Source organism: Papio anubis, chromosome 19, assembly GCF_008728515.1.
Source record: "Papio anubis isolate 15944 chromosome 19, Panubis1.0, whole genome shotgun sequence".
Taxonomy (NCBI): domain Eukaryota; kingdom Metazoa; phylum Chordata; class Mammalia; order Primates; family Cercopithecidae; genus Papio; species Papio anubis.
In genome coordinates, this window is record NC_044994.1 from 5,219,174 (window position 1) to 5,233,197 (window position 14,024).

Sequence of the window (14,024 nt, forward strand, 5' to 3'; positions counted from 1 at the left end):
GCTGCAAAGAGTTTCCACCCTACTAGTTGCCATGAGACCACTATGGTGAATATAAAAGCTAAAGAAACACATACACTAATCACTAAAACACAGTTGGACAAGTGGTCATTAAAAATTCAACTATAAAAATGTGAATGTTAATGAAAAATACAATTTCACAGATTTTAAGAAATATTTAAAAGCTCCTCTATTCACTCCACTATACAATTAAAAGCAATCCCTTGAATTGGGCAGGTAACACATAAACATCACGTATACCCTGGTGTATGGTGTCTTTATCGTTTAACTCAAGAGAGAATATTCTGTGATGAGTTTGCCTATAGTTAACATGTACCTATAGGAAATTTATCTAGGTGCATAAATGAAGAGGATGCATAAAAATATAGACAATCCCCCACACATAGGGAGATATATAATAATACAGCTTAGGTTTCTTCCTGTCTAACTTTTATGAAGTTAATATTTAAGATGATGAGTGTCAAAATATATCTTTGGAATATGATTAAAATAATCACTACATTAAATTTATAAATAGTATGAAATATATTTTTAAGAGACATACCCTTACTTTAAATTATAAGCTAGCTCTTAGTGAAAACAAATCCACCTCCATACTTTCTTTATAAAGATACTTGTCAACAGTTGTTTCAGGAGAACACTGAAATCTTTGTACATTCAAAATGTTGCTTAGGAAAGCAATTCTGTATCTGAAAACTCAATTAAGCCATAGCAGTGTGAGCAGTATGTGGCAACACACACTCAGGATGTTTGAACTCTTTTACATTTTAAACATCTTTACTCTGTGGTACCAACAGTTATTAGATCTTCCATTTCTCTGTTTTGACTATGTAGTCAAGATGGAATGGCTTCTCATGTTGCAAGAGAATTTCCAGTATCAATAAGGACAAATTTTCTGACTAAAAGGTGATGAAACATTACACTGTGCTGAAAGGAGGGTTGCTGAATTCGTCCATGGAGAACTTAATAAAATAGCGCAAAACAGTGTAGTTTTGCCTGGAGGGAGAATATCTTCCAAGATTTCCTCTTGTGCTATGATTTGATGTAACAGAAATGACAATGTAATGCAGTAAATATTAAAATTTGTTTCCCTCTTTTCCCAAAAGAGGTTCTTTGGATAGAGTTTGTTGCTGTGTAAATGTTTGCAAATGACTCAGAAAATAGGAGTGGGGAATATTTAGTCAATCAGGTCATCTGATTGCTTAATCATCCTTTGGTGAATTGAAAAACAAATTACAATATTGATGAAATCTAGCTGATGGAAGAGAATGATCCAAATCACTATCTAATTCAATCTATTGTGAAAACAGCAAACTTGTCAGGTTTCCACATTTACTAGTGTGTTATTTATATAATTATTTAACTATGTAAATGAGCATGATGACAGATATTTTGTTGTTTTCACAGTAAATTGGGCAGTGGCTCAACCCTCACAAAGAGGTCTGATGCTTACACTACACAATACTGTCACTGGCCAGAGGTGCTGCTGGGTGACGAGCCATGAGCAATGGTGAAAGAAACACTGGGGCTAGGAGTGCAGGCCTTGATCCCCAGACTATCAGCTGAGTCACCTTGGTGAGTCAATTCATCTCCAAAAATACACCTTTTCCTCATCTTAAAAAATAAGAATAGCAGTACCTGTTTCCCTTTTCATAGTAATGAAGAAATAAATGAGAACACATGTATGAAAGAGGTTTCAAAACTTTCAGCTGTGACGTTAAACATTGAGCATTATAAACTAGGGGCCCTGGAGCAGGATTTACTTTTTCAGGCCTTAAGCCTAAGTGAAATGTGATACAGCAGTATTTTGAAATTCCTGTGGATGAGCATGGACCAAAACCTTGAGATCTAAGAGCATCAATGGATACCTGGTTCAAGGGCTTCATCGTCCTATAATAATTAATAGCTGATAGCATACGGCAATTTATGAAACACATAAGCAGCTATAATTTCAGTAAATATCAATTTATTCCTGTACTAAAGTCACTTAGGTATAATATGATATAAAAATTGAGTGTTTTAAAATTAGTATAAATCGATGTTTGGATATAGAACTACAAGCCCATGAGGACAAACAAGATACAAATGAGGTGAGTACCTCACACAATACCTTGCACAAAACATGCAACCAAGAAATATTTGTTGAGCTAACACTGACTAAAAAAGTCATGTAGGTTCACAAAATAAGAATTCAATGAGAATTTTGAAAATGCACATGTACATCATGGTATATTCAAACTATATTCACCTGAGAGTTAAACAACAACAAAAAATTATTTTATCCAACACAACTCATCAAGTATGACCCAATTAAATCTTCTGCTACAGACCTAATGATGTGTTTTTACCATCGCCTCTAAATTAAATCATACAGAACTTCCCACTGTACTCATGGTCACTCCAATGGTCTAAATGAGGGTATTTAACTTTGAGTGTTAATTTATATTGCCTCATTTTAAGATGACATTTTAAATTTCTCAAATCATTTTCTTATACATTTCTGGATGTGATGGTTAAAACAACACTGTCAAGTTGACCAGATGACAGCTCATGTTCACAAACACACGTCTGCACTTGCTTCTGCAGGAGGTGCTATGTGGGGAGCTCAGGGTAACTCGCCCTACCCACTTTTGCAGCTCATCCTCTATCACATTATCTCAGAGTTTTAACCAGGCTTGGGAAATAGACACTCCACAGTAACATAACCTGGTTACTAGGCTCAAAGAGACACGCACCACCAGTGAAAAAAGCCCATGTGGACTCCACTTTCTACTGCTACTATAATTCGATCACTGCTTAAAAATAGTCGGTGATATTTTATTCCTTGGCATATCAAGATTCACTGGATGTAGTACTAACCAGGTATGATACTATGGTTTTAAAAACGTGTACTGAGATCATATAAAAATTAAATTCATTTGAAAAAATTTGAAAAAGGTGACTATTGAAAACTGCTTGGAACACAGAAATACAGCTTCTTATTTTAAAAAGTATCTATATGAGTTACAGTCAGTCAATGTTAATTACCATCAGATCCTAATACATGCATGCATTCATGCATATATATGTACATATAATACATTTATTTTCAATCAAGTTACAGTTCAAAAAGTTTTGAAACATAGGTTAAAATAAACTTTTAAGGAACATTAATTAGGAGAGCATTCCACAATTTCAACCTACCTTTTGTGGCCACTCGGACACAGTCTATTTTGGTTTCCTGTGTCAAATAAAGAGATGGAAAATCATTATTCATGTTTTATTTAAAACAAATAGAAATATCTATAGTTCTATTTAAATAACACTGATAAAGAGGGATCTCACTGTTCCAGGCGTGTCTTTAATCACACAGCAATTATTCTTTGAACCACACTCAGATACATTTTCTGGCTCCAGAGCCGGTGGTGCTGGGCATTTCTAGACCAGATGATGAACAAGGAGCTACACTTAAAATGCCTCTGCCTGGTGGCCCCGGACCTCCTTCACCGTCCCTGTACTTCCCCCTGAGCAAACAGCACTGGAGAAGTACGATGCATCTCAGATTTCCCCGCTTTTCACCAGCAAAAGTTAAGCTGACAATGGTACCTAGACCTATGCTGTGAAGGAGGGACCCACTGTGGTATGTGTGAAACATTTCCTCTCTCTAAGGAGCCTTCACAATCTCAACCAGAGTTCTGCACTGGTCTGAACAGGAAAGGGAAACAAATTCAGAAATGACACTTTTTATTTTGTTTCCCTCTCATCTTTCTATTTTCTCTTACGAAAAAAAAAAAAAAAAAGACACCAAATTTAGTCACAGCTATAGGAAGTAGAAACTCCTGTGGAACTTCTTCAGTTCCCATTTCTTTCATGGGACAGACTATGCTGAAAAGACAGATGCTGTGAATCTCACATTTTAAACGAGCTGAATGTATGTGTTGGAGCTATACTGTCTTCCTGTAAAATAGTAAGCTAAGCAGAATTGCCAGCCAACTTTCGGTAACAGGAAAACTGAAAATAAAACCCATCATGTTGATGATAAACTCCTCCAAACAAAAAAATATATATATATAAAGATGAGTATATTCGTTTCTTTCCATAAATTTCTCTAGACGGAAATAATTTTAAGAGAAGAAAAATCACATTTGTTTACAAGTAGAAATGCAGAAAAGCATGACTTCAATTTTACTACTATTTTACTTAATCCATGTTCACATTAACAACCCCGAATAGCCAAAGTAAACAGTTATCTGTACAACTTACCCCATTGGCTCTACTAGCAGCTTGGAAATAAATTCTGTAGCTTTTATGGGGGAGAAGGGGAGTGTTCCAGTATCCATTGTATGTCTTATTATCACCAATTGTAAAAGGCTGCGCAGCTTGGAGGCTGTCTGCAGGAAATTCTGCAGCAAAGTAGTACTGCGAGTTCAGCAGAGAAGCATTCTGGAAGTGAATTGGCACTGGGTAGCACTTTAAGATTTCTGTTGTCTTTTTAGTTCTTCGAGGACGTTCTTCCTCAACAACTATTTGATAGACACTAGAAAAACAAGAGTATCATCAATGATATTTTATGATAACTGAACTGATCCACTCTGCCTTCAACTGCATAGACCCATAGGACACTCAAAATAAAGAACACACTGGATGCAGTCGATACTGAGTGCTTGGTATATAACAGACTCTCATGCAGCACTTGCTCAGAGAAAGAGAGGGAGGGTACTTCAGTTCTTCTTCAGAACTCTCCCACCCAAAACAACACTACTTAGTGAGAGAAACAAAATTCACCGTCATTTAAAATTTTTAATATGATAATCTCTACTGTTTATCTGCGCAGAAGTAATGTTTTTCTCACATGTAACTGAAGATGATTTTACAATTAACTCAGTTTACCTGACAAATACAATTAAATTATACCAACTATAAATTTATTTTAAAAAGCAATGCATTATTTTCTTTAATGACAACAGAAGCAAAGTTTTAACAAATCACAAAACACAATGTGTAGTGATTCATGTTAACTAAGGTTTATCTTCCTATGTTTTCTTATGTTCCTTCGCCCTCACCATATTCAGTCAGTGGAAAGAAATGCATAAGAAAAGCAGAGATAAGGGATTATAGTTTCAAAAACCAAAGCCTTGGAGTTCCAAGTGATTAGTAAGACTAAGTCATGAACAAGGCCCCTCGAATCTCATATAAGAATGGGCTGGGCATGGGTATCTTTGAAGATGTCTGCAAGGGTGACAGTCCCACTAAGGAGCAGGTCTCTGGTACCTGCCCACCCTCTTCCAATGTCTTTGAATTCTGAAGTAACCTTAGGAGAATGGGAAAACCTTGAACTGATGGATTTTCAGAAAATTAATATATTTATTTAATATATTTGCTGGAGTGATGAATGTTGTTTGCAGTTTTGTTGGAAAAAAAAAGTTTCTTATGCTGAGAAAAACTAAAGCTTCTCTGAACTGACTCCAGATTAGATTGTAAGTCCTCTGGCAGGACGAGGGATCTTTTTCTTACAGTATCAAAAAGGCACCAGAATTCTCATGAACCAAGAGCTGCTCAGTACAGAACCCATTAATACCAAGGAAAAGGCACAGAAGAGGGCTGCCTGCCATCCCCACCCATGGCAGGGAATGCCTACGGAGGTTCCTCTCTATGTGACCTCCGAATCTGCATTCGTAGAACCGCCTATCTCTGTGGGCACAACCACTTAGCACCTTCTATTACAGTAACGAAATGTGTGCTGCCATCCTGTTGGTAACTCTGTCTAAATAAAAATCAGTTGTTTTAGAATATCAGACTCATTTCTCAGTAGCCAGGTAACCAGCAGGTTTACAGGGCAGTGAAAAAGTGAATTTTACCAGTGATGTAAACTTAAAAAAAAGGAGTACAACTCTTATTTCCTAAACGGCAGATACTTTCTATTGGATTGAGTCATGTAGAATGCTCCACATCAGTGGATCATTCATACAATAGTAAAGGCAAAGGCTCAAGGTCAAAGTGGAAGACTAAGTACTGCCTGTTCTGTAGCACAGCCACAGTGGACAGCTGTGAAACAAATCTAACCTGGAATTCCATTAAAAACAGTCCTGAAGAAGTGTGATCACTCTCTTGAAATCGCTTTTGTCGGGGTAAAAACGATGCACTGGTCTGGGCTCTAATGCTAATTCTGCTAAAAGCTGGGGTTTTAAATGTATTTCAATGAATTTATTTGAGTTTTTTCTCCTACGAAATGAGAGAATTAAGTGAATCTCAAACATGGATTTCATATATCTAGATTTTTTATTCAACATACGAGGACTGATCTCACAAAAGAGAGAAACCATAAGAATATTTTCTTTGCAAAGTGATTCTCCATTTAATTTTATATACATACATATATATATATATATATATATATATATTTTTTTTTTTTTTTTGAGAAAGAGTCTCGCTCTGTCGCCCAGGCTGGAGTGCAGTGGTGTGAGCTCAGCTCACTGCAAGCTCCGCCTTCTGCATTCATGCCATTCTCCTGCTTCAGCCTCCCGAGTAGCTGGGACTACACGCGCCTGCCACCACGCCTGGCTAATTTTGTTTTGCATGCTTAGTAGATATGGGGTTTCACCGTGTTAGCCAGGATGGTCTTGATCTCCTGACCTCATGATCTGCCTGCCTCAGCCTCCCAAAGTGCTGGGACTACAGGCATGAGCCACTGCTCCTGGCCAATAAAATAATTTTTAACATCACTTCCTTGAAATCTTTTTTCTGGTTCATTTGCTTTATGACATGATTTTCAAAACTTCAACTTAAAAACAATTTCTGGGAAATCCATATACTAGACAAAGCAGGAAAATAAGGATATGTGTGAAGAAAAAAATTGTTGCAGATATTCCATACCGGAAGTGCTAGGCCAGGTGCCCAATGCACACAGATTTTATTTCTCCCGTTTTCCTAATGTGGAAACTGAGGTCTAGAGGTGAAGTGCCATTTTACCAGGGCATTCTACTAAAGAGGCAGAGGTAGTCTGACAGCAGAGCCAGGTCTCCTAATCATCAGACCAGGCTGTGCTGACATTCCTTACTCACAAGTCCAGTGAAGGCACTCATGGGAACCACCTGGCCTGAAGGGAATTTTCACTTGCCCCCGCACACACAACCAACACATAAGCTAGTCTCCATTGACTTTCCACAATCAATTTATTTTGAGTATTGTAAAGATTCACACTTATCACATCAAGGGAGTTATAGATGATAATGTTGGCTTTGACCTCAATTCCTTCTGTCATCTGTATCTGAGTCATTAACTACTTTCAGGGAGGACATTCTCCTGGGCTCCACAGTGACTTTAGCACCTGGCTGGTGTCCTCTGAGCACTGTGATCTTCCTACCTCTCTCAACCTGCAAGGAGCTCCCTCCTGTTATAACCCCGCTAGACAAAAAAGCAGCACAGCTGCTCCTAGACTTTCCATGTCCCAAGATCCTAGATTATCCTACCGCAAACATCTTTGCATCTATTCCTTCACCCTAGCCTGGACTCACGTTTGTCACTTAAATGTGGTTCCCTTCAAGGCAATGAACTCTAGTTACTCTCAGATGCCCTATGTCCTAAAACTGAGACCCTCAATGACCCTCTCTCAATGGCTTAGAGTCGGTTTCCTCATTTTCATGTCCTCTTGCTCTGCTCCAAACTCACAAACACATGTTTTCTATGTAGACATAGCCATTTTGTGTCCTTGTATCACTATTTTCAAAAGTCCTATAAGCTTCTGAAGGAGAACGGCAAAGGTTTAGTCACTGTTGTGTCTCATGACACTTTGGCTGTGAAGTACGTATTTCTGAAAGCATGCTATAATCCTTAAGTAGCTTCTATTTGGTTTGGGGGTATATTACACATTCTATGTACCAGGAGGGAGAAAGCACACCGATAGTCACGACGATGCTTTGCCTTATTAAAATTTAATGTGAAGTCTATTTTGTATTCATTTCCCAAATACTCAAGAGCCAAAAGAAAGCAATGACCAAGGAAAAGGTTTTATGATAAGAGGATGCTAGTTATATTTTAGTTTATCCTGGATAACCCACAATTAAATAATGAACCTAAGGGAATCAAATGCTATGTCTCTATGTGCCCCCTGCACCTCCATCTCTCACTTCCCATTCCTCTCTCCTAACCTGGCTCATAGGTGTGATGCGTGAGTGTGTACACTGATTTATTATTTCAACGAATATTTTTTGAGTGCCTAATAGGTGTCAGGCACTGTTTGAGTTTATTTTAAACAACACAATGTTTGATGTTCTCTAACGATACAAAATTTTGTTTTGCAATATAAATATTATCTAAGCAAACATGAAAAAATTCTTTTGTTTCAAGCAGCAGTTTTATGAGGATTAAGTGAAAATTTGAGAATTAAACGATCATTAGACAGGCCTCCATGTTAGCCAGTTGGCATGGGTTCTATTATACACTCTACTCCAGATATACTGGTTTTTAAATGGCTACCATCCACTCATCTTCAGATATATTAAAGGAAGAACTAAGTTGACTGGAGCAATTTCAAACCCAAAATGTCTTTTCATCCTTGCTCCACAAGACAAATTAGATTTGCAAGCATCCAGACCTCAAATCTATTTGCTCTTTAATAATTTAAGCACTGAAAGGTCAAGCAGCTCTTTTCTATTCCCCTTTATCAAAGCCCAAGTGCTAATGAAAAATAGCTAAGTCCTATTTGCTGCCCAAGTGCCATAATTTGCTGTTTCCCTGATGGAAATTAACACATTATTAGCACCTAGGTCAATAGTACCTTGACAGAACTTTATAGCTGATGTGTTTTTCATCTGTACAAGTAACATCACTTCACTAATGAGTTTCATAAAATTTTTCCATCCACAATCATAATCTCAAAACTAGCTTTGAAAATCTCACTGTTAGAATGGTGTTTCTAGAAAGAGTTTTAAAAAGCAAATTTCTGAGAATAGAACACTGATCAGAAATTTCTAGCTTAGTGAGTTGAATTTAAATTCTATTATCCTTTTAATGGGTTGCCCATGCTGCCTTTGTTTATTAAAGTTGTATCACCCTCGCCCTGTCCTACCATTACTCTGGAATTTAAAGTTACATCAAATCTTCCCACTGCATGTGCAATATTAAAAGCATAATCCACAGTGAAGATGAATCTGCCAACACTGTGACATCACTATATCAGAACTTTCCTATGGAATGAAATTTAATTTACAGTTTAATTTATGCTAGGCGTTTCTACAACAAAATTCTACAGCCTTTACAAGGAGAATGAAAAATCTGCATTTATATGGAATAGCACATGAAGTATAACCTAGAAAAGAACATCTGAACATCTTTCATGTACTTTTTTAGACTCGTAAGTTCAAATGTGATAAAATGTTTTTAGTTTTTCCCTAACTTTGAGTTCCTGGAGAGGAAGCCTCATACATATGTGAAATTAACTTAAAATTTTTTGTCCTAATTCATTTCAAGATGAGTTGTAAATTCATTTTTTGTTATCCATTTATCATATTTCTTTTCACCATAAGATATGAGAGGGTTACCAATTGGATAATAGAAGGTAGGGAGGTAAGGAAGAGAAGAGAGAAGGAGAAAAGTTATAACCCTTTCACTGCTGCTTTTGCTAATCCTCTAAAACAGGCACTTCTGATCACTTCAGGGCCTTACAATATTGTTCATTTTATCACATCTAGGAGTGACTTTTGGCTTGATTTGCAATTTTTGGTAAAAATCATCCATTCTATATGTATAAAAAGAATACAGATTAGTATTGATATCTTCCTGAAGATTAATATGGGGGAGATGAAAGAAAATGAAAATATTAATTACATGCAAAGCATGAAAAAATAAATGTATAACTAAGGGTTACTGCCACGCAGCCACACTGAATTTATCTTCCTCTTGTTCTTTGCTCTGACATTGCCTTTTCCTAAATCTGTCAGCCTTTACTGAAATGACACCCGAATACTCCAAACAACCTGGTGAAACTGAACTCAGTTTTAAAAAGTATGTCACCAAATTACAATTAGTGGAAAAAAATCAGAATTCAGTGTTTGTCATTACGGCTCAGATTCCTTAGAGTCCTGCAGGTAACACTGAGAGTAACTGATCGGACACACTCCTGTTCATTAAATTATCAATGATAAATGGCAACTAGTTTTATACAGACAACTGGCAATGGGTAACACATTGCACAGGATAAATAGACCTGTGGGGCTGAATATTCCACATTAGCAACTTTAATTTCTCTTTGTCCTGCTCTGATGTAGATAAGACTGACCAGAAATTGCTGTGGAATATTTGCTGGGCACCACAAGCATTTTTTATGTTCTCTCAGCCATAACTCCTAACAAGGAGCTTGCCTGGCATCAGCAAGTTACTATTGCTCTGTGCGTGTGTGCCTGTGCACTCGCTCCCACACTTGGTTCAATACCCTGCTGCTCTGCTAGTTAGTGATAAAATCTGATATAATAAAATATTAATTAGAGCTGAAAGGTTGGGTGAGAAATATGAACTCAATTATCGTCCCATATTATGAACAAAGGGCAGGGTGAAAAAATTTCTTTAGTTATGGAGGTTTGGGATAATAAAAAGAACAACTAGAACATTAGGCTCAGGCTGAGAAACTCTGTAAAAGGCCACCTATCATTAATCTTCACAACAGGCACCACATTTCGAGTAAATTAGTCCTAGATGGAACATCTTTAAGGGTGATTTCTCCTGCTTTTAACAAGTGAAGACATTTTTCTTTGCATTTCCTATTTCATGTAAATTTAACACAATTTAATCATCTCAATTTCATAAACACATGACTACAAAATTATAATCCAAAATTCATTACTATTACGAAATGTTCTCTTAAATAGTCCTAATGATTTGAATAAAAATAGAAAGAGAATACTATCAAAGCTGCCCCAAATATCTTTGTTGTTGTATGTTTGTCTGAATGATATTTTATAGTTTGTATTATATCCAATTCAAAATCTCTCAGTCCTGAAAAGTTCCAGCGCTTCGGGCCGGAAGAGCTGGAATACAAATGCAACCATCAGAGAAAGGCAGGTATGCCCACGGGGGTGCCGATGAGACAGCATTGACTTGGGAATCACCGTCCACAAGTGACTGGCTCCAGCTTTGCCCCTGAATCACCGACTGACCACTAAAGTCCTTCAGGCTCTAATATTTTATGACTCTCAGCACAAGATCAGGCAAGTTGTGACATCAGCAAATGAGAAGAAAATGATTTCATTCATGTTTCCTCCATTCTTTCTTTCCACAATATTCACCACGTATCAGGCCTTGTTCCAGGCACAGGGGAAGAATAAAAAGAGGAATTAGGCACAGACTGCCCAGTCCTTGAAAAGCCCAGGCTAAGAGTGTTAGAAATACGTCACACCAGTGAAGAACTACCGTGCCAAGGATCTGATAAGGGCTTGTACAAAGGACAAAGTAACGGGACCCAGGGCTATGTCAATCTCTACGTTAAAATCTCTCCTAGCATCTACTACATGGAGGGCATCTGACCTCAATCTAGTACCCAAATGTTCTCACCCTAAAACTGCTTCTGCAATGCTACAGTCACCAACATTCTCCCTGAATTAAAGATAACGTAACAGCAACAAAAACAAAAAGCTCAACATGTTTATTAATAGATCCCAATACAGTCTCCACTCACTCCAATTGCTTGTGAGCACCCTGCATCAGCACAGAAGACGGAGGGCAATGACCTGGGTCCTACCTCAGATACTGCCCAGGTCCCAGCAGGTTTGCCCCCAGGAGTCCCCAGAGTGGCCCCAAGAGCTACCCAAGAACTGCAGGGTCTTCCTCATTCAATTCTTGTATTGCTGGACATGAAAACCAGGCTCCCTAGTCTTGACTCCTCTAGGAGCCCACATGGCCCGAGGTGAGGAGGAAGAAGGAGGTACCTGAGGGTGGGCCATGAAAGAAGCTTGAAGGCAGGCATGCTCTTGGTCTCTGTTTTCCTCTCTCTTTCCAAATCACTGTCAGGCAAACTTGGAACTACTCTCTGTCACGTCTATAATCACTCCTCAGGCTACAAAGGCCATAATTTTTTGTTTCCAGTACTTCATAGGATATCCATTTTAATCCTTAAAGTTATGTCAAAATATTATGTAAGTATTTTCTTGGTTTTTCTGGGGGGTGACTGGCAGTGGAATTTGGCTCTTAGAGCCATTCCTGGCCTTCCCTGTCTATAGTAGCCTCCCCGTACACCCTCCCACAGGCGCCCTGGGCCTGCCGCCCTCAGCACAGGAGCCTGGGAATGAGACTGGAGGTCTGATCCAATGCACAGAATCCTTCAGAAGAGATTATGCTAAAGAAAAGAAAATCTGAAAAGTAGGGGAGGGAAGGCTAGGCAGCATATTTTCATGCACAAAAGCAAGTCTGAAATGGAGTTTGAGGGAAAGTTAAATTAAGTTTCATTGTATAAAAGCTCAAATACATCTACTCTATTATTATTATCTTCCTCTGCCATTTTTTAAAGCTTCTTTTCAAAGGTTCTTAAATAACAAACTTAGTTTCCAAAATGAATTTTCAAAGAGATGACTGACATTGTCATCCTAGAAGCAACATTAATAAAAATGATCTTTGTTTTCTGGCAGTAAAGGAATCCAGAGTATTATTTTTTAATCCAATAAAACTCAAAAGCAGGTAGGGTGGTGGTAGTGGTGGTGGTGACAGGAAGGGATTTGGCACCTTTTGCTAACACTCACTGTAGCGATTCAGCAACAGTAAGTAATAATAAAAAACAAGTTCTATAAAAAGCAGGAATATAGAAGCTGAAGTTTTACCACTGAATGACATTTTGATTCTATGTGTACCTCCGTGAATAAAGGAAAATTATTACGTTAGAAGTCAGTTCCTTTCCCTAAACAATTTTAGCCACAGATAGAGCCTTTTCAAAAGGTTTGAAAAGTGCGACAAAAGTACATTTAGCCCTGAAGGTTTAAGATGCTCCTGCAGTCTGCATTTCTCCAATAAATAAAAGAGAACAATTAAAAAGTCACTTATAAGCATCTCAAAAGCACTGATGCTTAATTTATTGATTCTCGGGAGACTAATAAAAATGGTGAAAGGAAAAAGAACATACATACCAGCAGAAAAACACTGATTAATTTGATTAAAATAATCAAATCTTCTAAAACAATTTCATTTACGTTCTTCAAGTTCTCAAAATTATATGGCTAAACATTTAGCAAGAGCTGGGTGTGGTGCCTCATACCTGTAAGTTCTAGCACTTTGGGAAGCCAAGGTGGGAGGATTGCTTGGGCCCAGGAGTTTGAGACCAATTTGTGCAAGAGAGAGAGACCCTGATGTATAGAAAATTAAAAAAAAAAAAAAAAAAAAATTAGCTGGGTGTGGTGGCACACACCTCTAAGTCCCAGTTCTTAGGAGACTGTGGTGGGACGATCGCCTGAGCCAAGGAATTTGAGGTTGCAGCAAGCTATGATCATGCTACTGCACTCCAGCCTGGACAATGGAGTGAGATTCCACCTCTAAAACATAACAAAACAAACAAACAAACCCCAAAATGTTTCAGCTTAAAAATAATAACAAGGAAATAATGAAGAAAACAAAAGTATTGCATCTAAGAATTAAGCAAGCAGTAGGGATAAACCGCAGAGATTCCAATGATTATAATAAAGAAACAAAGGTGTAATGTATTTTCTAAACAAAGGCGTACCCAGCTTAATAAGGCACTTCACATTATTGGGCTTCACAGATACTGCAGTTTTACAAATTAAAGGTTTGTGGCAACCCTTCCTTGAGCAAGACTGTCACTGCCATTTTTCTGTCAGCATGCACTTACTTCATGTCTCTGTGCTACATTTTGGTAATTCTTTCAACATTTCAAACTTTTTCATTATTATTACAACTGTTACAGTGATCTGTGGTCAGTGATCTTTGATGTTACTCTTGTAATTGTTTTGGGGCGCTATGAACTGTGTCCATATAAGACAACCATCTCTCCCTGGGCATCTCTACTCCCTAAGACACACAACATTGAAATTAGA

The 14,024-nt window shown here is 37.7% G+C and overlaps 1 protein-coding gene across 10 annotated transcripts in view; it reads right to left on the reverse strand.

Moving 5' to 3' along the window:
* Positions 1-14,024, reverse strand: part of PTPRM (protein tyrosine phosphatase receptor type M) — an 837,547-nt gene that overhangs the window by 289,545 nt on the left and 533,978 nt on the right. For all 10 annotated transcript variants that reach the window (XM_017951542.3, XM_017951543.3, XM_021929846.2 and 7 more), the window contains 2 exons: positions 4,261-4,534; positions 3,202-3,238 (listed from right to left, as the gene is read on the reverse strand). In XM_017951542.3, the coding sequence (XP_017807031.1) occupies positions 3,202-3,238; positions 4,261-4,534 (311 nt within the window). The remainder of the gene's footprint in view (positions 1-3,201; positions 3,239-4,260; positions 4,535-14,024) is intronic.